This window comes from Pholcus phalangioides, unplaced genomic scaffold (genome assembly GCF_987345545.1).
Source record: "Pholcus phalangioides strain wild (caught in Gottingen) unplaced genomic scaffold, Ppha-v1.0 ptg000024l_1, whole genome shotgun sequence".
NCBI lineage: Eukaryota > Metazoa > Arthropoda > Arachnida > Araneae > Pholcidae > Pholcus > Pholcus phalangioides.
Window position 1 is genome coordinate 22,843,856 of NW_028301616.1, and position 21,845 is coordinate 22,865,700.

General features: G+C 38.4%; 2 protein-coding genes across 2 annotated transcripts in view; both read right to left on the bottom strand.

Moving 5' to 3' along the window:
* LOC149069004 (uncharacterized) overlaps positions 1–21,845 on the bottom strand; it is a 117,759-nt gene that overhangs the window by 13,426 nt on the left and 82,488 nt on the right. The window lies entirely within an intron of this gene.
* On the bottom strand, positions 8,892–21,120 carry LOC149069005 (uncharacterized). Its single transcript, XM_089250633.1, has 4 exons — positions 21,011–21,120; positions 16,501–16,792; positions 14,450–14,632; positions 8,892–9,666 (listed from the first exon to the last, which is right to left on the bottom strand). Exons 2-4 carry the CDS (start codon positions 16,729–16,731, stop codon positions 9,280–9,282), a joined length of 801 nt encoding a protein of 266 aa, XP_089106759.1. The 5' UTR covers positions 16,732–16,792; positions 21,011–21,120; the 3' UTR covers positions 8,892–9,279.

Sequence of the window (21,845 nt, forward strand, 5' to 3'; positions counted from 1 at the left end):
TTTATCCTTCAAAACACTGAGACAACATGAATGTTGTTGTTAATTCTTTATTACATCTCGATCCCACTTACAAGTAAACAGATTCAATATGCAGCGAAATACGCGATGAAAGATTCAATTACTTTAATTCAGGTTCAATATATAATTTCAAATACATATTTTATACATAATCTCGACAACCGCATTCATACTCCTTCGTAAATATATTCATTGGAGAACATTATCTAGGTTGAAGAAATATCTACGAAAGCGTTCATTAATTATTCAAATGTCATTATCATGTTGATGATGTTGGGCCACAGAATATTACCCTATACTTTCATTTTCATGTTTGAAGTGTGTAAGAAACGAATTTTATTGGAAATTTCATGTTCCGAAAATGTTAATAATATATAAGATCGGTAATATGATTAGACCCCAATTTCTAATCAAATCAAATTCGGTTTCCATCAAGCTTTCATAGGTCTAATCAAATTTCTTTTGAATAACCGAAGCGTGTTTGCTTGCTTTTTATGCATTATTTATGCAATGCCAATTTATGCGAATGCTAAATTTAATAAATGTATATACTTACACAATATCTTTTCAAAAAATACAGACAACGCTCGTTTTTAAACAACCGCCATCGTTCGGTCGAAAATCGATGTTTTGTCGGGAGTAATTATTGTTAGTTATTATTAAGTATTATTATTTGTAGTCACTTCGGTCGTGTGGGCATCATGCTGCACTCTCGTCCTGAGGATCCAGGTTCGAACCAACACCATCTATAACAGAAGGCCTCCGCGCCACCTATAACAGAAGCTCGTGACGTCACTGAGGAAGGTCATCTCACCTATAGCCATTGGATATATACTGCAAAAAAAAGGGGGTAAAGATAGCGCAATCGTTGGCCTGCTATATCCAATAGCTATAGATGAGGTGACCACCTTCAGTGACGTCACGAGCTTCGCGCGGAGGAATTCGTTAGAAATTCCGAAGAGGAATGAGTACGAGTTGCATGTACAGTAGTTTCCTCGAAAATAAAAACATATACAGTGTAACTCGGTTATTCCCTTAACTGGCGTCGTGGGGGTCATTTTGACCCCAGCAAGTATAAACGCATTTTAAAAATCAACAAAAGAAATTTTCATAAAAGCAATGGGTTTTTCACATGACTTCATTCATCTGTCAATTAATTCACTAAATAATTTTTCAAACTTCTTTAATTATTTTCCGAAAAATTTTCTTTCATTAAGACACACATTCGAAAGAAATGGAGGGATACATGACTTTTGAAATTTGATTTAAATTAATTATTAAATTTTTTTGAACGGAATTTTCATGATTAAAAAGAGAATTGATATGATTCAAATATATTCAGAAAATAAAATTTACATATTAAAATATTATTTACTGCATTTTCTCACAAGCGCTAAAATTAGTCTTATTCCAAGTCGGTAACACAATGAAATGAATGAATGAACGCCAGGGTCTCTGCCACCGGACTTATCCCGTTGCCGAGATCTCTCCCAGCCCAGCTTCGTGGCAGAGTCTGGAACAAAGTGAGTGCACCTAACAGTCTGAGTGTGTAGCTAGTGTTGTGTATGATATTTCAGTGCTGCCATCTATACTTCAAATTGTGAGTGAAGTGTAATGATTGAATACTTGTAACGTTATAGGCCTGTTGCTGTCTGTGGCGAGACTTTTTAACGGGGAGATCGGATCGCATTCGCGTCTCGAAGTTGGGAGAAAACCGCAGAAAACCAACTTCACTTCAACTTAATGCAAAATTTTAAACTATGAGCATATACTAGACTGAATGATTCGCAGTGAAACCTATGATTTTTTTTTTTCAAACATGATCCTCATGCACTTCCAAGAGATCCATAAGATCTGTACAGGAAATTTGTTAGTGTTAATAGACATCGAAGAACTGGGATTCGAAGCCAGACTTGCACAATCAGAGGCTATCTCCACTGGACTGCCGGGCGACCATTTTTGACGCATTTCATCTGTCTGGGAATACAGCAGCGAGTTCTTGGGACTATTGTACTGGTGCGACTTACGCCACTATACGCCAGAGAGGTGCCGGAACTGTCTCGCACGGGTAATAATAATAATTGACTATAAGATAAAACCCCTGAAACCATACAGTTGATCCGCTAGTGACGGACTCGCATCGCGGGAACCCGGGTTCGAGCCCCACCGTCACCACAGTGGTGGTCGGCTGAAGTTGGTTTTCTATGGTTCCCAACTTCGAGGCGCAAATGCGAGCCGATCTCCCCGTTAAAAAACCTCGCCACAGAGAGCAACAGTCCTACAAACAGTACAAATATTCAGTCACTACACATCACTCACTTCACTTCTGAGATATAGATGGCAGCACTGAAAAATCATACCCAACACTAGACACGCACTCAAACTGTTAGGTACACACACTTAACTTCCGGCACAACTCACTAGGTAGAAAATTGCCTATGGCGATAGACCTGAGTTGTGCTCGGTTTGAAAAAAAAAAAAGTTTCATCCGCTAATGACTCAAACATTTCAGCATTTTTAACTTCACGTCCTTCTGTAGAAAGCCTTAAATTTGTGATTTTTGTATCGATTTAGTATTTATCATGTTGGTTGAGAATGACAGTGATTTGTTTTATTAATGCGTGAGTCTCACCCGGACACAATCCAAGGACTTCGTGACAAGTAGATCTGTTTACAATTTGCGAGAGTTAGTATGCAAATTGGTAAGGCAGGGATTTTTAGTTGGTAGAGAGGGTCCCCTCAAAAAAATCAGTTTGTCAAATTCCCCCTACCCCCATGATGCTGTTAAAAAAGAAGCTCAAGCTAACTTTATAGAAATTGCACGAAATCTCATTAAAAAACTCAGCATTAACGTGATCTCTAGTTTGCAATACTATCAGTTTTTCTGTATTTGTGCTTGTGCCATGCTTTGAATATATCTTCAATTATACAATCAATCAAAAAGTTTTAGGATTTTTTGCCGGATGCTTGATGCTGGAAAAAAAATTATACAAAAACATTTTGGCAAACTATTTGTGGTGCCCCTTTTCTCTTGATGCCCTAAACACGTGCTTATTTTGCTTAATGGTTAATCCAGCCCTGGGTGGGGGTCATTTTGACCCCACGGAAAATTTGATCAATGATATAGAGGAAAGAAAAAGTAGAATAACATCATAAGTTTATATCAAACACACTTTAAACAACTAGCTTGAAAAAGGTACTGAAAACAAGATCATCCAGGTGCATTTCTTTCTCAATGGGTGGCGAGATTAAGAATGCGTGTGGGGTCAAAATGACCCCCACCATGCCAGTTAAGGGTTATAATCCACGAAATTTTTTTGTTATAGCCGAGATGTCGTTACAACCAAGGTTGATGTTTTTAAGACATTTTTCGACGGAAAATATAATAAAATAATGCGCACGCGAAGAGTTTTCATTTCTTCACGATTAGGGTGGCCATATTTGATAAAGAAAAACAGAAAATCGTGTTAAAATCAATACTGGACATCACGATTCTCCTCAAACATGCTGTCAAATGTTGGCGGGAGTGCCTAATATTACTTATAAATGACCCTTGGTGAGATCCAAAGCCTCCGTTACGGGGTGTGCGACAGGTGCGATAGCACCTGGCCCCGGTCTATATGAGGCCCTGCAATCACGATAAATTATTAGAAAATAAATAATAAATTTTTTATTTCATTCACTTATTGTGAATTTCCGTCAATCGCGGAGTTTTTTTTTTCCCATTAATTCAGAGTCTTCATCAATTCTCGATGTTTTTCTCCCGTTTATTCTGAATTTTCATCAATATTGCGGAATTAATAATTCCATTAATTTTCATCAATTCTAGAATTAATTCTTTTTATTAATTCCGAATTTTCATCAACTGCGAAATCATTAATTTCATTAGTTCTGAATATTCATCAATTCTGGAATTATTTCTTTCGGAATTATCATAATGAGGAGAGAGAAATGGGAATTATTTCTCTCTCAATTCTTTTTAATTCATCAATTCTAAAATTTTCATTAGTTTTGGGAATTGTTTCGTCTCATTGTTTTAAAATTACCTCCAACGCGCTAAATTTCCATCAATTTTTTTGTGCTAATCTATTTAATTGTGTGAAATTCATGTGCCGATTCTCCTCTCTCCCATAATATATATAAAATTCGTGGCAAAAATGGGTGCCCTGAAATTGTTGAGACGTACCTACCCGCGTCTGGTAATGCTGATCCTGCTGATGACCACGGATACAGCAAGTCTGCGGAAAAAAAATCTTTTTATGGGGAAAAAATTAACTTTACATGTATGCGAAATGAATATTCATTACCAGGGCCGCAACTAGATACTTTTTCCACCGGGGCAAACCGGCATTTCTTCGATCCTTGCCATGTAGAAGAAGCAGTTAAAGAGTGAATTCGGCTTCCCACTTCTGGTCCAGCCCCCAGGGCACCAGACTCACCTGCTTCCCCTAGTTGCGGGCCCTGTTCATTACAACGCAATTTATAAATTATGCAAATTTCCTTCATTCCCGATTCTAGTAAAGATTGGAAATTAAAACCAGCTTCGGTGAAAAAACGGGACATTTCTATAAGAAAAATTCGGGAAGGGCAAAATACGGAAAAATGTTTTGTGTATTGGTCATATCAAGTCGAAGCGTCAAACACGGGAAGTCTTTTTATTTACAACAATAGGTGTAGATAGAACAACAGACGAACATTCCCTAGATGTGATCAGCCTAATCTTGGGAAGTTCTTGGAAAAACGTCATTGCAACGCAAAATGTGTCACTATATCAGAGGTGGTTGATTTTCATTGACATTATAAGCAAGAATCATTAGCATTATTCTTCATGTTAATCAGTCCCGACCACCAATTATTTAACGTTACAACCGAGGTGCCGTTACAGTAGAGATCGTTATGACCGAGTTTGAATGTAGGACACACGTGATATGAAAAAAAGGGGTCTTCTCCTATCAGTCGTTATAATGGAATGTTAGCTATAACGTGGGGTTGTTATTACTATCGTCAATAGTATAAGCTTCCAATCAGTATACGTTTTTGTCCCCCCCCCCCCCGAAATCCACAAAAAAAAATTCTGTCTAAGGCCGTGAACATACTGGGCGACCAAGAAGTACGGGAACGTATGATATGTTGTTGGTGTATTGTTTTTTTTCTACACCGCACATACGCGAGAGGCAACTTCACGAGGTGTGCGATTTGAACAAACAAGTTTGTTTTTGCCTTAATCTTTTTTTGGTCTTCGTTTCTCTTTCTCCCCCCCCCCCTTTTTTCCTTTCGCTCTGAAAAAGAAGAGCTTCTGCGGAGGAATCGTCATCACACCCTTACATTTCAGAACCCTCTGGTCATTTTCTCTCTTCCTCCACCAATAAGCGATTTTTTTCTTTCTTGTAGTAATTCTTGTACCACGTGCGTACCTCTTCCTCCCGGTATGTGCACAGCCTGATCGATTAGTTAATAGTCACTCGTTTCCAGTTTCAAAAATAGATAGCAGCAACCGAGATGAACATTTATTATACACGTAGCATTTAACACCCACACGGATAGGGTTACCAGATCCGGAAACTCCCAAATGAGGACGCATGCTAATGATTTCTTTGCAGCGAACTCATTTGCAACAGATAGCGCCACTGCATTGGGAAAAAACAACGGTAGTTTTCTAATTGAAATAGAACTGCTATTTTGATTTTTTTGGGGGGCCTTTGACAAGACAGCCATCATCAGATTTGGAACTCCAAAATGGGGATGCACACTTGTGGCTACACGCACTGCCTCTATTGACAACAGATGGCGCCACTATACCCAAAATCCCGTACTGGTGAATCAATCAAAATAAAACTGCTATTACTATTTTTACGGCTTTTAACGTGGGCTACTGAATTCCGATACTTACAAATGGCAACGCATCCCCAGCAGTACATCTGCATGGAACGACGTAGAGATTTTGGTATCGTTCGATGTCGTTTACCGATATCGTTCGACGTAAAAATCTCATACATTTGTCGACGTAGAAAAAAAAGCAACACTGAAACGCGCGGCTTGTAAAGGCGCGTATGTATTAACGAGCCGATCTTGCAACGCACGACCCACTGCAGCGGTTCTAATCCACACTTGGGTATTCCAGGTGAGTCCAGTAAAAACAGCTAAAGAATCGAAATACGAAAGCCTGGATAACCAAGCGGAGATCGAAATGTGTTTCAGAAAGAAAATTCGCATTCCTCTGCGGGGAATCGAACCACCAATCTCTCACTATCCGGGCGAGTGTTCTAACCATTGAACAGAAAAGACAGACAGTTTTCCTTCCTTAGAGCATATGTATGAATGCTGAACGGGACTGCGCACGGACAGCCTAGCTCAGCTAATAGCTCTTAAGACGTTAGCCCCCAGATGGCGACATATAGAGAGAAACGATATCAAGAGCTATTTAACTGAGCTAGGAGGCTGTCCATGCGCAGTCCCGTTCAGCATTCGTACATATGCTCTAAGAAGGAAAATGTCTGTCCTTTCTGTTGCTCAATGGTTAGAACACTCGGCCCGCATGGTGAGAGATTGGTGGTTCGATTCCCCACAGAGGAATGTGAATTTTCTTTCTGAAACACATCTCGATCTCCGCTTGGTTATCCAGGCTTTCATGAACAGCGGAGAGTGATATCGTTTCTCTCTGTAGCTCAAGAATCGTTCACAACACCGTACAATTGCGAATGCTTTCATATCATGATCTGCGCGCTTATGTACACGCGCCTTAACATGTATTTCCCTCTTTCAAAATGGCGGTTTTCATTGTCGATAGGGAAGTCGGGACAGGGAGGGGAAATGAACGTCGTTTTCCGTCGTTCTAAATGGCAATTTCGACATTATGATGTGTGAAAATTTGAATTATTACAAAGGGGACTAATTATTATATCAGTAATTTTCCTTCGAAACGAAAACCTGTAAAAATGAGAGTAAGACAATTTTTTTAGAGGAAAAAAAAGATATATTTTGGCGTTTATACTGAATGAATACATTTTTACTATATCGGAAACGCAAAAATTTCCGACGCCCTCACGATATCGTTGTGCTACTGGGGATGCACGCACATTCTTGGCAACGTCACTCACATATTTTCACAACCCCGATGGCATCTCTGTACCAAAAATCTTTGTTGGCACAGAAGTGCATTTGATGTGTATGCAGTATTATTTTTCCGGGGGGAGGTACATTGCACGATGGTAAAAAACAGCCCTAGGTCGGGTGACCAGATGAGGTGCGACAAAACCGGGACAGTTTCAAAACTCAAATTCGGTGGGCATTTCAGTGTAAAATTGCAAACTAATAATGTATTACGAAAATATCACTACTTTTACATAGAAGCGCAAAAATAGAACTGATTGAAGTCATTAGATTAATACTGTAAACGCTTTTCTCCCAGAAGAGACAATCCCAACCTTAACAAGATAACATGCTTTTATCCCTTATCGGAGCAAAAGTGAAGCCATGTCCGGTTTTACTTTAACACAGCAAAACGACTCTTTTGTGGACACCGGCGGGACAAAAAAATTCGTCCGTAAAATAGAGGTGTCCATTAAGAGAGGTTTTACTGTATCATCTATGAACTCGGTGTCAAAGTTCTCGAAATTTCTTATATACCTGCAAAGCAATCTGGCCACAATTCTTTCAGAACTGAACTCATATTTCTGTAAGCCACTTTCTCTGGCTGCTAATTAATATAATCAATAAGTATACTGTCATATCAATAAGAGCTATCTCAACAATGTAATACAGTATTAACATGGCAAAAAAATATAACAGTGAAATAATAAGTTCCTAGCATAATACCGGGTAGGCAAAAAGTCCGTAGGAAATTTAAAAATGAGAGTAAAAATTGGAAAAATAACCGAAATAAAAAATTGTTTGCAGGGTTGACATCTCTAGGTCATGAGAATTTTTTTAAGACAGGAAGAAAAAACTAAAAAACAGCCAATAGGTGGCGCTGACGTACACAAGTCAAAGAAAAGATACGCAAATAACGAACAAAATTCCATCAAATCGTTCAATACAGCAGTATGTGTTCCACATGACCACCACAGGGTAAAACACATTGCAGGCGAGTCACAAATGCAGCAATGGCAGAGTGCAGCAGGTCCACATACACGGTTTATAGTTGTGAATTAAGAGCGCAAGTTCTTATATCCGTCTCATTTGCATATATTTCCACCGAAGTTGCTCGTACCAGTGCCACCTGTCGGCTATTTGGTTTTTTTTTTCCTTTCTTAAAAAATTCCAGTGACCTAGCGATGCTAACCTTGCAAACCGGTTATTTCGGTTATTTTTCTTCTGGTTTTTATTCATTTTTAAAGTTTCTATGGACTTTTTTCCCACCCTGTACCTAACGTAGCTAAGAAAGGTAAATTGGAAAAATATTGAAAATAATTCAATTTCATTGTGCAATCAAAAACAAAGACAAAGAGGCATCCCGATAGCGAAAAAGTGGAACACGGTGCAAAGTTTCACGGTGCAATTTCTTTCGCCTCAAAAGTAGTAAAAAAATTCTGGAACCCTAAAAAATGAGAACAAAAGAGGAAAATTTCAAAAACGCATAAGGATTACATACTTTACATGACTCCGAAATGAGGACACTAATAATGTACAGTCTGGTAACCCTAGTTTATGGTTACTCTGTGATTTCTCGGCACAGGAGAGAGAGAGAGCTACTCAATTCTGAAAGCACACTTCCTTCACTTATACCAGAAATTTGCAAATCCATTCATGAAACTGAATTTTTGAAAGTAAAAGTACCCAACACACATATAAGCACTGCATTCACATCTTGGATCATTCTTAACTCTAATGTGTGTTGTATCTAATTCATTAAGAAACTTATTTATCCACTTATACAGTTTGGAAATTTAATAAAAATTTTATCAGTTTTAATAATCAGTGAAATTTATATTCAAAATGTAAAAAAAAATGATTTCTACATGCAAAATTTCTACAGCCCATCATAAATATAACATCCAAGTGTCTGTTTACAATGAACCAAAAACACAAACAAGATATTAAGCTTACAAAATTTGTAAAAATCAACGCATGTTTGTAGGGTCACATGAAAAAATGTCTCTGGAAAATACTATTTAAGTAAATATTATAATATGATCTCAGCATAAATATTTCAGAATCTCTAATAGTGTGACTGATAACATCAAATAGTCATGTTTGTGTTGGTTGAAAATGTTGGGACACTGTTTCTTGCTGCACTGGAACTTGAAATGTAGGAGTCCATGTTTACGAAGAGAAAGATGAGCTGGGTGAAGGGGTTGGAGGTGGATTATCAATTGTATCCCATGACTGCAGAATCACTTGCTGGATTTTTCTTTTTACTTGGCGCAAAAGCGCGTCACCACCGGCGTCACGTAGTCCCCTTAATTCATCTCCAATGAATTTGACAAAATTGTCCACCGAATCGTTGGTTTGAGGTTGATATGGCCTCTTAAGTCGATTATCTTTAATTATTTGAGTCATTTCTGTCATGGAGCGTGATGCCCGATACAACATAGAATCTGCATTGTTATTTGACATTTTTCTTTTATTGTTTCTTTGTTGACTTTCATCTTCACTGTTGCCACTAGTTGAAGCCGCATCTGTTGCCGTAGGATGTTCCACAGAGGTATCCTGAAAATTAAATCTGAGTGTAAATATATGTCACACGTAATATTCTTAGGTAATTACATTTTAATTTTTTTTCCAGGGTTCCAAGCATAAAAGAGAAATAGAAAGGACTGCAAAGGGATTTTCAGGAGATATGGAATGTTTTAAATGCACTTTGGCACTACGGATGGCAAGCACATCCACGTTGTTTCGCCTCACCTTAGTGCAGGGGGTTCCTAAAATTTTTCAGCCATGACCCAAAATCAATAACAAGATCAGCTACATGGCCCATGGAACTATTTATCTGTAGAAATTAGTGAACAGTGACGCAATTGTGATTTTATAACAGGACTGTAAGTGGATTAGTTCGACTCATCTAGGAAACCATGAATCAAATTTTGGTCGTGCCCCATGGCTCAAGAATCTCTGGCTATTAATGGAGTCATACAACCCACCTTGGAATTCCCAGTAACTCAGGTTTGGGTCGTGACCCATAGGTCAAAAATCCTAGCATTAGTGGTTCACATTTCTTCAACTATAAGTGTTGTAATATCATAGATTTGTTTGCACTCTCAGATGCTAATTACAAATTTCTATTTGTTGATGTAGGGAATAAATGGTAGAATCGGTGATGGTGGTGTGTATGCAAAAAGGTGAACTCGAGGACTGCTTCACAGACACTTCAATACTGAACATTCCTAATACACAGCACAACTGCTTAGTGTCATCACATCGGGAATCAGGGTTTCTGATTTATAAAAATTATAACTGTAAAACCAAAAAAAGTCCTGATTGTATGCACAATGACCATATGCTCTATTTAGTCAAATGGGGCAACTCCATTTTCCTTTCCCACATAACGGGTTTTGAAATATTAAATGGTGTTTTTTTTTTTCCCAATTGTTTTTAAACAGGTCCCCCCCCCCCTAAGATATAATCCTTTTTGAACCAGAAATTGTCATGAAGCGAAGTGAGTGTATAACGTGTATATATGAATTGCGATAACACTTTTCAATGTATGCTCTATAGATCCTAAGAGGAAAGTCTTCAGGCCGGGGGACTGCAAACATGGTCAGTTGAAAGAAACTGACAATGAACTGAAGAAAGGGATTTCTATTCATCTTAGACATGCGTCAACTATAGGAGGCAGGGGCGTTGGAAGTGTTCAAACCTGCGGGTGCTCGTTTCGAGTTTTACACATAGGAAATTTCGATTTCTGAATAAGTTCTGGGGTTGCTCAGACCCGAGTCACAAATTACCGTGGGTGCTCGAGCACCCACAGTACCCCCGGTTCCGACGCTGCTGATAGGAGAGCCATTGCAAAAGCAGCTCCACACACACATGGATCATAGCGGCTATTAGACGAACATTGAGAATCTGAGTACGGAAATTCTTGTTAATAAGGAAGCTTTCTGACCTATTGCATAGTCTTGAAGATTGACAACAATAACTTACACGGGGAAAAATGTATCTGGTTCAACATTTTCAAAATATGAAAAAATGAAAACAAATCCTCAAAACAAAATTGATAACTATAAATATTTTTTCCCATGTAATGATTTCGGTCTAATCTGTACTTAGAGAAAATGATAACATTGTCTGTGATTTCAACAAGCTGCATCTACTATAATCAAATTCTTCCTAAAAATCAACATTAATGCTCTATTTGTAGTCCTTGCAGATGATGCGTTCCCTTTTTTTTTTTAGGATACAGTTACGAAACCGTATCCCTCAAGGAGAGTGACTGAAAGTTGTTTTGGAGTTTTGGCTACCAGGATTTAGAATTACTTTAACAGCCATACACCTATCATTTGAAAAAGCAAAAAAATCATCCCCCCTCTCATAGCAAAAGTTACATCAAAGAGTTCTACTTTCAACCAGCATTGCTTTCAAGAATGTCACTTTCAACCAGCTTTACTTGCGGCACATGTACTACATAACATGCTGGTTTAAAAAAGGAAACATCCATATATTCATCAGGACACTATTACGTTTAGTTGTAAAGATGGTACATACAGTAAAATCTCCCCCTTAACGGACATCCCTTGGATATGGTCTCCCTTCATTTATAACCAAATAATAATTTTCCCTAGTATAATAAAAGTATGTATTTCAAACCCCCTCATTTATGGTCACCCCTGTTTTACGGATGAATTTTTTTTCTCACTGGTGTGCACAAAAGAGAGATTATACTGCATATATATGTTATGGCCAGCCCAAAAACAGTCAGTTCGCGAACTAGCTAGTCAGTTGACCATGCCAAATGTCTGAATTTCTGGCTTTGGCCGGTCTCTATATATCAATCCCTATATATTGATATTTTAATTAATTTATCTTAATGGTTGCCACAGCCAACCGTAACTATAAATTACCATAATTAACATGAAAAAATACACCAACCTGGAAATTACCTTAAATCATCAGGCTATACAGGAGCCGGTCAATGACCGAAATTCTAACATTGGCTACCACTTCACCAACTCTGGCCATATCGCTATATCTTGCAATTTACTGCCATTAATGAAATGGGCTGGAAATGAAGGCACTGTCTATCTAGCCTCAAGCTCGTTAGAGAAAATATCTTTTCTATATCTTCCCTCAGGTTTGATTAGATTGGATTTTGAATTTACTGGCGCAAGGACCAATTTGGTCAAACTGTGCCACCCTCGGATTTGAACCTGAGACTCTGACAGCAACCTTCATGGTGGTAGAGATGAGCATCTAACCACCACGCCACTTGGGCGCTCTGGCATTGGCTAGGTCAACTTGACAGATTTTGGGCTTCAGCCATAACATATATACAAGAATCCAACAATTAACAAGGAATGCCAGGAAATGCTACCTATTAGCAGGTAACTTCATGCTTCAAGTAACTGTAGTGGCCATGAGATTAGGGGATGCCTGGAGTTATTTTATAATGGTCCCGGAAGATAGAGATGGATATACCGGGTGTTCTGTTAATGAATCAACAAACTCAGAGGGTTGTTAGTAGACATCAAGAGGAACAAAAATTGCAATGGAATATGGTGTCGCAAACCGCGTTGAGAGGGTGAAAATCGCGAAAAACTCATGCAGGTTTTGAAGTCACGCTAGAACGATAAAAAGTACAATAACTACAAAAAGATTTATTTGATTATTACAAGAGCTGTTGGTTACTACATTAGGTGTACTACATTGCACAGTCTACAACAATATGAAAACTATTCCCAGATGTGCTTCTGATGTCCACCACAGCAACGACAATCTGCGCTATCATATCCTCTGGTGTGTCCACAGGCTTCGCAGAAACGAGTGATTTAAAGTGACCCCCCATACAAAAATGTCACACGGATTCAGATCCGATGAACATGGAGGGAAAGCAACGGGTCCAGCGCATCCAATCCACCTCCTTGGGTATGTAACATCAAGGTCACTACATGCTTACTGCTGCAATAGCACTAATTTACTTTGTCCCCAGCACATGCATTTTGCAAGTCAGATATGGTGAGAGAACCCACAAACTTGTTCAGTGATCCAACTTTTGTCTCCTCTGGGCTCAGAGCCTGCATGCATTTTTCGTGATTTTCACCCTCTCAAAGTGGTTTGCGACACCATATTCCATTGCAATTTTTATTCCCCTTGATGCCCACTAACAAGGCTCTGAGTTTGTCGGTCCATTAACAGAACATCTGGTATATATATAGTTCTGCTGCATGTTGGCTACACCAAATTTTCCACCTTTCTCCCAGTTTAGTCTAGCTTTCTTGACCACTCATTCTTAAAATTTTCTATCCTGAGCAATTGTCTGCTCAGCCCAATGTCCCTGTTAATAAACCTACGTCTTTGAATCACTCTGTTGGTCACGCACATGCTTGCACACTTTCTTGGTCACTGAACAGATCATTTGCTCTCTAGGTCACTCTTTTGGTTAATGCATGCTTACGCACTCATTGTCGGTCACACTTTTGGCCACTTACCGACCAGGTCTCTCACTCTCAGGGTCACTCCTTTTTGTCATTCACATATTTGCATACTGTTTTGGTCATCCACACGGTTGCAAACTCTTTAGATCACTATTTTATCCCTCACTGACTTTAACCCTTGCTCTCTAAGTCATTCTTTTGGTGACTTACATGCTTGCACATTCTTTTGATCACTCTCACGTTTACACACTCTTTGATCACACACATTTACACACTTCTTTGATCACTCACATATTTTCACACTCTTTTGATCACTCACATATTTTCACACTTTCTGATCACTTGCACATTTACACTCTTCTGATCACTCGCACATTTTCACTCTTTTAATCACGCACATGTTTGCACACTGTTTTCTTCACTCACATTTTCACTCTTTTGATCATTTGCATGTTTACATACTTTTTGATCACTCACATGTTTCACACTCTCTCTAGGTCATTCTTTTGCTCATTGTTGTGCTTGCACACTGTTTTGTTCACTCCCATGCCTTCAAACTCTTTCAGTCACTCACCAACCAGTCTCTCACTATGTAGTTGCGTTTCTCCCTCTTGCTCACTCACATTTTTACAAACGCTCTAGGGGACTCACTGACTCTCTCACTTTTAGGTAGAGATGGATTCATTGTTTTAGCGCCTGTGGGTATGCATCTTTTGCGGCTATTCCCCCCCCCCCCATATTCAACTGATCTTCTCAACCTCTCATTCCTCAAAGTTGCTGCCCCTCTGGGCTATAGCCCGCTAAGCCTCCCCCCCCCCCCGTAAATACACTTCTGCCAGAAGTGGAACCCCTTAGTAAGAAAAATATGTATAACAGATAAAGTAAAATGAAATATAAACACTCACCATCTCTTCAGTATTACTCTCTGAGGGAGTAACAAGTTCTAAGTAGCTTAAAACATCTAAATTTGAGACAGATTCGTCTGCCACTGTTGCACCCGTTTCCAAAAACTTCAACATGTCATACCAGTACACAGTAGGCTTGTAAACATCGTCTCCATCAGCTCCACTTTTTATACTGTTTGCTACCTGTAATAAGAACCACAAACTGTAATGGACTTTCGGAAATTAAATGAAACAAATTGAGACAATAAACTTAGCGTAAAAAGGTACTCAAGTTTCTTTTAAAAGATACCTCAATCATTAGGCTGGTCATCTACTGGAAGCGATAAAAAAATCATGCACTGTCATCCGTATTTGCAAAACTGATCCCATTGTACAGGAAGTAATAGAACAATCCACTGCAAACGATCTTGAGTGAGTGACAGCAGCAGATGAACAAAAAATCCCACCAAGGAAACAGATTTTCCCTGGCTATTATACTGAGATAAACTCTGAAAGAAAAGTCATCTGATCTTTGCCGAGACTCAAACCTAGGTCCTCGTGCAAACTGGGCAACCATGCTACCATCTACACCACTACTTTACCGCATGCCAACTCCAGTCATGTATCACCATATGACAATCTCCAACTAGTGGAGTTGGGTGGGAAATGAAGGCACTGTCTATTGGTGGTCACCCCAGGTTCGATTCAAACCTATGGGCTTTGACGGCAACCTTCATAGAGGAAGACAAGCATCTTACCACTATGCCACTTGGGTCACACCACTGGAGACACGAACCTGCCACCCTAATTTCACACACTGATGCTAGGCGCCAATGTAGAGCCATTAGCAATGCCTCTCTTAACGTCAGCAAATGGCTTTTAGGTGGGATGGTAGAGAAAGAAAGATAGACAGCTTTTTCCTCAAGAGGAGTTTGAGTCCCAACAAAGACCAGATGACTTTTCCTTCCAAGTTCAACTCGGCATAATATCCAGAAAATATCTAATCCTGATACATTCGGCTGAGAAAAAACTGTCTATCTGTTACCACTCTACTGGGGCCATTTGCTGAAGTTAAGAGAGACCACTAATGCTTCTACTTCAGCAGCTTATGTCATAGTTTATAAAACAAAAAAAAAGGGCAGGGTTGTGTCTCTAGTGGTGTAGATGGTAGCATGATTACCCAGTTTGTAAGAGGGCCTGAGTTCGCATCCCAGCGGACACCAGATGACTTTTCATTTCAGAGTTTTCCTTGACATAATATCCAGAAAATATCTGTTTCCTTGATATATTGGGCTGAGAAAAAGCTGTTTATCTCTCTCTCTCTCTCTCTAAGTCCCACCAAATTGGAATTTTGCATGTTTTACCATTTCTGCACAGGTGTAGTGTGGTCGTTTTACTTTTTTTCCCCTTCTGCTCACTGTGTTTTTTCTCTCCTTTGTCTCTCATATTTCCAGTGTAAATATAAAAGATGAAAATTTCATAATTGCCGTTCATGGGTTGTGATGGCAAGTAGTAATCGATTAAATATTATTTATTGACATAATGAATCCCTTTCCCGACTTTGTGTCAGATGTCTCATCAAGTATGGACATAATAAATACAGGTTCTCTCGATCTATTTCTAAAAATGTGTGTATATGTGAACACACATACATGCATGTATATATAAAATGATGTGTTGTCACGAGAAAATATTGGTATGATTTTCATTGATCTGCCGTGGATGGACATAGGTTCCTTGAGAGATCATACACTTGCATTCAGTTGTGTTGTTTTTTGTGTTTAGTCTTTGTATTGTATTCATGTGTGTAAAAAATTATAATGAATTGCCTATGAGATTTCGCAAAAAATATATGTTTAGATTTGAAATACTTTCTCAAAATTATTGCGTGAACTGTAGTCACAAACTCAGTAACGTGAATGGTCACTTTCAGTGGACGACCAGCATTACGTTAGTTTGTTTAGATTATTGAACAATCTAACAGATTATTAACAATTGTATCACATTATAAGAATTTATATGCATTACTAGTGAAAGCGTCATAACAAAAAATGATTTGTACTTGCACTTACTTTCATCTTTTCTGCAAGGTACTGGCTCCTCAACCCGTTAAGTTTTTTTTTCACATCTTCGATGGTGTATTGGAATCCATTTGCTTTCAAAACATTTTCTATTTCTTTGTAAGCTTCCGACCGTTTGCTTCTGTTTTTGTAGTCGGCATGACGGGCATCATAGAGAAATTCGAATCTCTGATATCCATATATTAGGATCTTTGTGGCTCCCACTGACCACCTATCACTCATTTTTTGTTTAAATTATTTGATCAGATCACGAAGTACGTATCGTGGTCTTCAGCAGTTGAAGCTGCAGGATAGAAAGTGCATCAACATATAAATCTTTTATCAAACATCGGATGAGGCGGCTAACTTTGACAAAAGAAACTTTTTGACAAAAAGCATCTTTTATCAAAGTTAACCACTACACTATCATATTTCTTTGTCAAACTTATTTTACAAATGATCTTTGTCAAAGAACTTTTATAGTGTAATACCAGCTTTAGGGTGACCAGATTTTGAAACTCAGAAAGGAGGACACATTTGCACGAGCACTCATCAGCAAATTCAATTATACGAGCCTACAACAGTCAGCGCTACAATACCAACAAAGAAGAAAATTGTTTTTCCATCCGAAACAGAGCCGCTTTTAAGGGGGCATTCAAGTATTATGTCAGCATTGATGGGGGGGAAACAGGAGGTTTCCGATTTGCTGACAGGTGGGGAGGAAGTTTGGATGATGCATTATCATGCTTACATCATCAACCACCCTTTGTGAAAATATAAAATATTCTTTTTGGCTCAATTTCTGTTAATTTCAATGCTATTTGAACAAAACAAATTCTGTGACAAAAATGGGAAAAACCTTTAGTTTGTGGGCAACTGAACTAACATTCTGCCTATTGATAAGTTCCCCTACAGAGCCACTTCAGTGATCTCTAAATGTTTTGCGGATCCAAGTAATTTTGGAAATGTGTCAAGGCCACCCTAGAACTGTGCCGCACCTCACTCAAGCGATCCGTAATAATGTCGCAGATCACACTAAAGTAATCTGGGAATGAGCCAAAGGTAACTTGAGTGATGTAGTAGAGCCGTACTGGGTGCAGCTTAAATGCTCTTAAAACTGTGCCACCAGTCATTAAGTGATCTGTTAATGTGCCGCTCAGTTCATTTTCACAAAATTAGGTTTGAGGGCAGGCCACATCAGATGACCCCTGCCACATTTGGTCCGCAGGCCAAGGGTTTATCATATATGGCTTAGAGGATGGGTTGAATTTCTTAAAAAGAAATTTTGAGTTCTTCAAGTAGCATTGAAATTAACCGAATTTAAAAATATATATATTGTTTGCAAGAAAAATGAATTTTTGATCATCGGGGGGGGGGGGGAGCCCACTATTCCCCCCCCCACCATACCGTATACGTCTGATCCCACCAGTATGGGTGAGGAGACAGGGCAGAGGTGATGACGAAATTTTGCTGATGGGAGGGGGGGGGGGTGTTAAAAATGTCTAAAAATTTGCTGACGTAATACTTGAACAGCCCCTAAAATGTTGTTGACTAGGTGGTCATGAGTATATACAGGGTGCCCCATAAATTCCCAAATAGTATAAAATTTCATAAAAAAGGGATTGATTGATTGGTAGGTATACTTGAATACGGTTTTGCAAAACAGTTATTCTCATGAAAGGGGAATTACTTTGATAGAGGGAAAAAAATTTGAGATCAAATTTTTTTTGGAAAGACAGCGCTGCATGAAAACAAAAATCATTGGAAATATGCTAGATCAGTCGTATAAAATGTAGAGTGTGCGACTAATAAAGCTCACTTCTCAATTTTCCTGTTACTGTGGCGCTCGCATAAGGTTTCCATTGCGATGTTGACAACGGTGGATAAAGCGCTACTGGTGAAGTTGTTCTACCTCAGCCACGAATCGCTGGCTGAAGCTACTTATGAATGCTTCATAAAGAGCTTTACGAGACACCCTCCATTTAATAGAAGTCATATTCTCATTTCCAGTGATTTGCATTTGTGTGTGTAGCACCCTCTATTGACAAAAATGCAAAATTATTTTTTCTCTTGTACCAAACAAAAAAAATATCATTCAGAAGAATAACTTTTTCGCACATACCACATTCACTTTTCAAACCAATCGATTAAATTTTTATGAATTTTAAACTATTTACAGATTTATTGGATACCTGTACAAGTTCACAATAGATGGCACCACTATACCAACAAAGGATGACAAATGTTTTCCATCCAAAACAGCCACTTTTGATATGTGCACCTTTTACAGTATAGTAAAATCCCTCTTTTGCAAACACCGCAGGACAAAAATTGGTCCATAAAAGACAGTTGACAGCTAATCAACTTGGGAAAAATGTTATTTTAGCCATAAAAGGGGGGGGGCAACCATTAAGATACAAAACTGCTAAGTACTTTTCTGCAAGTCATATGCAGCGGTTATCAGGGCTGAACGAATCCTAGGTGCCAGGTCGCCATACATGGGTGGAGATATGGGAGGAAGGAACATTGTCCCCCTCCCCACTCTAAAAGGGCAAAGTCGACTGTAATGTATATGCATATATGAATTGACATCACTATGCCTCCCCAACAATCATTATTCTCTTACTTAATCAGACTCTTACATCTATGTCCGCCTACGTCATCATAGCGACTAAGATGATATCACCTACAGAAGTGTTCACCAGTAATTATAATAGACTTTACGGCAGCGATTGAATTTATTGAGTCTGTTGGCACATGTACACACATTTTTTTTTTGTTCATTATATGTTGTATCGCACATACTGTTTTCCCAGTATGCCATTCGGAAGTTGTTCTCAGGATCACAAATGGAAATATTTCTGAGGTTGTACATATTTATATTTCAACTAATTTTGTCGCATTCTAGCCGTTATAATTTTAATTTTGTAATCGTGTTTTTACTGAACCCAAAGCTTTTTTTTTTTGTCCTGACCATTGTATTACAGTAAAAGTTGTCTTTTACGGACACCGGCAGGACAAAAAAAAATTTGCCCATAAAAGAGGAATGACCATTACCATGGTTTGAAATGCACACTTTCATTATTCAAGAGGAAATTATTATTTGGCCGTAAAAAAAAAAAAAAAGATGTCCATTATAAGAGAGGGTTTTTACGGGGGTTTTTTTTTTAATAGTTTTTATTATCTAAAACAGAGTCCTCAATTCTATACCTGGTATAGGATGTTATACAGTCATATCTCATTATAATGAATACCAAGAGACCAGAGAAATCACTTCGTTATAAAGGAATTCCAGGATTTTGCGCAGTTTCTATGTTAATTTATCTGGGGGATTAGAAAAGTGTTCATTAAAACAACATATTCGCTATAACAGCATTTGTTAAAACATAATTTTTATGCATTTTTAAACTTGATTCCTTATTTAGCCTAGGAATGTTGTTTCGTTATTGTTTTTGTTTGTTTTTTTACCATAATTTTTTAGGTTTTTAACCGCCATGTTATCTACCCTTATTTTTTTGGTGATGCATTGTCAAATTTTTCGTTTTGGCAAGGAAGACGCCTCTGAAAGCATGACTGTTTTACTCATCATGCCTCATCGACGCCTCATCATGCTTTCGGGTGGTTTTTTTTTTTCCAAAGGAAAAAATAATATGCAACACATTGCCAAAATAAAGATTATACTGTAGTTGTTCTCCAAACAGAACGGAACATAATTTACAATAGTAATCAATACTTATTAAATTACTATTAATAAACTCTCTTGAAAGAAAATTCTGTATTTAGGTCTGTTACACTTTTTCTCCAGTATTAAACATTTTTAATTAAGATGTTTAATTTACTTCTTCGATTTATGATTGAACGATTTTCAAGTACCAACATCTTTCAGCAAATGACAACACAAACACAAAGCAGAGCTCACTCAAACGTGAAACATGACGGAGCTCTCAGAAGCATGAAGAACACCCGCATACATAACGTATATATATATGGTTATGATTGTGCACAAGTATGCATTATCAAATTCGCTCAAGCCGCTTGTACAATCACGATGCTTCCTCTTATTACAGCAGTGATTCCCAACGTGGGCGTTCACACTGCCTGGGGGGCGATGGAATGTTCCAGGGGGCGGTAGAAGCTACAAGTATAACATAGAATCCTACGGGTTAGATTCCGTTGGGGGGGGGGGCGATGGGACAAAAAAGATTGGGAAACACTGCCTTATCGTTTCATATATATATATATATATATTCACACACAAGTACTGTTTGCACATGCTATGCTTTTCAAGCTTGCAGTTACATGTGTGGGCACCTTAACACATTATTATGACTGCAAGAAAATAAGTTTAGATAATAATGTTTCTCTCATTCACTAGGTGGACACTTATTTTCCCCCATGCCCATCCCAACAATACACAAACATGTAGTAAATATGAATTTTGCGTTTGTCTCCATTGTTATCAGCCCACCCTGTTCATGCTACTTATTTCTATAATTTCCCCGAAAAAGAAACAAATAATTACTCATGGAAAGATAAGTGAGAAATAACAATAATAAACTGGTAATGTTAAGTACAACGATAGACTCGATGAGATGACACAATGATACACGTGCACCGAACGCAAATGTAAACAAACGAGAAAAGGTGTTAACAGTGTTTCTTCCAACTATACGCAAATGACCGTAAACATAAGTATACGCTTACCTGACCATATTTCTTCGAGAAAAATACGGGATGTCGCCAATTATCTCCAAACAATTGCTAAATTAATGTGAAATTGCCAATTATGGCACTAAAACATTTTAAAATACAGTCGACCCTCAGTTTACCGCGGACAACACAAAATTTTTTTGTTTTACGAGCTTGTCTTCCTTTACGAACACACACAATCCGAAAAGCAAATATGAAAACAGGGCCAGACTTTGACGGGTGCGAAGTATGCGATCGCACCGGCCCGCAAAAAATGTTAAGGTATGGGCGGTAATACGGGGGTGGGGGGCAATGTCAAAGGAGGAGCCTATTGATCTAATGTGTATGCACATATATATGATTTGACATCATCATCGTGCCCTCCCCCAGACTTTCACGTCTATCTCCGCCTATGTGTTAAGGGATCGTATACAACTGAACTTTTTAAAACTATAACTGCTTTAAAAAGTCAGAACATGAAATTCTGTAGATCTATTGGTTACAAAAATATGTCAGACACACATATAACTAGTGCACTCCCCCCCCCCCAATCATCATCCTTGAATGGGGGGCCTTCATTTTTGACAGGATCCGAGACCAAGATTTTTAGCCGACTCCGTGGCGTATTGATTTTCCAGAAAATTTATAGTTTCAAATGCTGGAAAAAT

Bases quoted from the DNA above. Each gene is read 5' to 3' on its own strand.
- LOC149069005 (XM_089250633.1), bottom strand. From the start codon at position 16,731: ATGAGTGATAGGTGGTCAGTGGGAGCCACAAAGATCCTAATATATGGA. The intron at 14,633-16,500 runs GTAAGTGCAAGT...TTCTTATTACAG, and splicing joins ACCTTGCAGAAAAGATGAAA to GTAGCAAACAGTATAAAAAG. The intron at 9,667-14,449 runs GTGAGTGTTTAT...TTTAATTTTCAG, and splicing joins AGAGTAATACTGAAGAGATG to GATACCTCTGTGGAACATCC.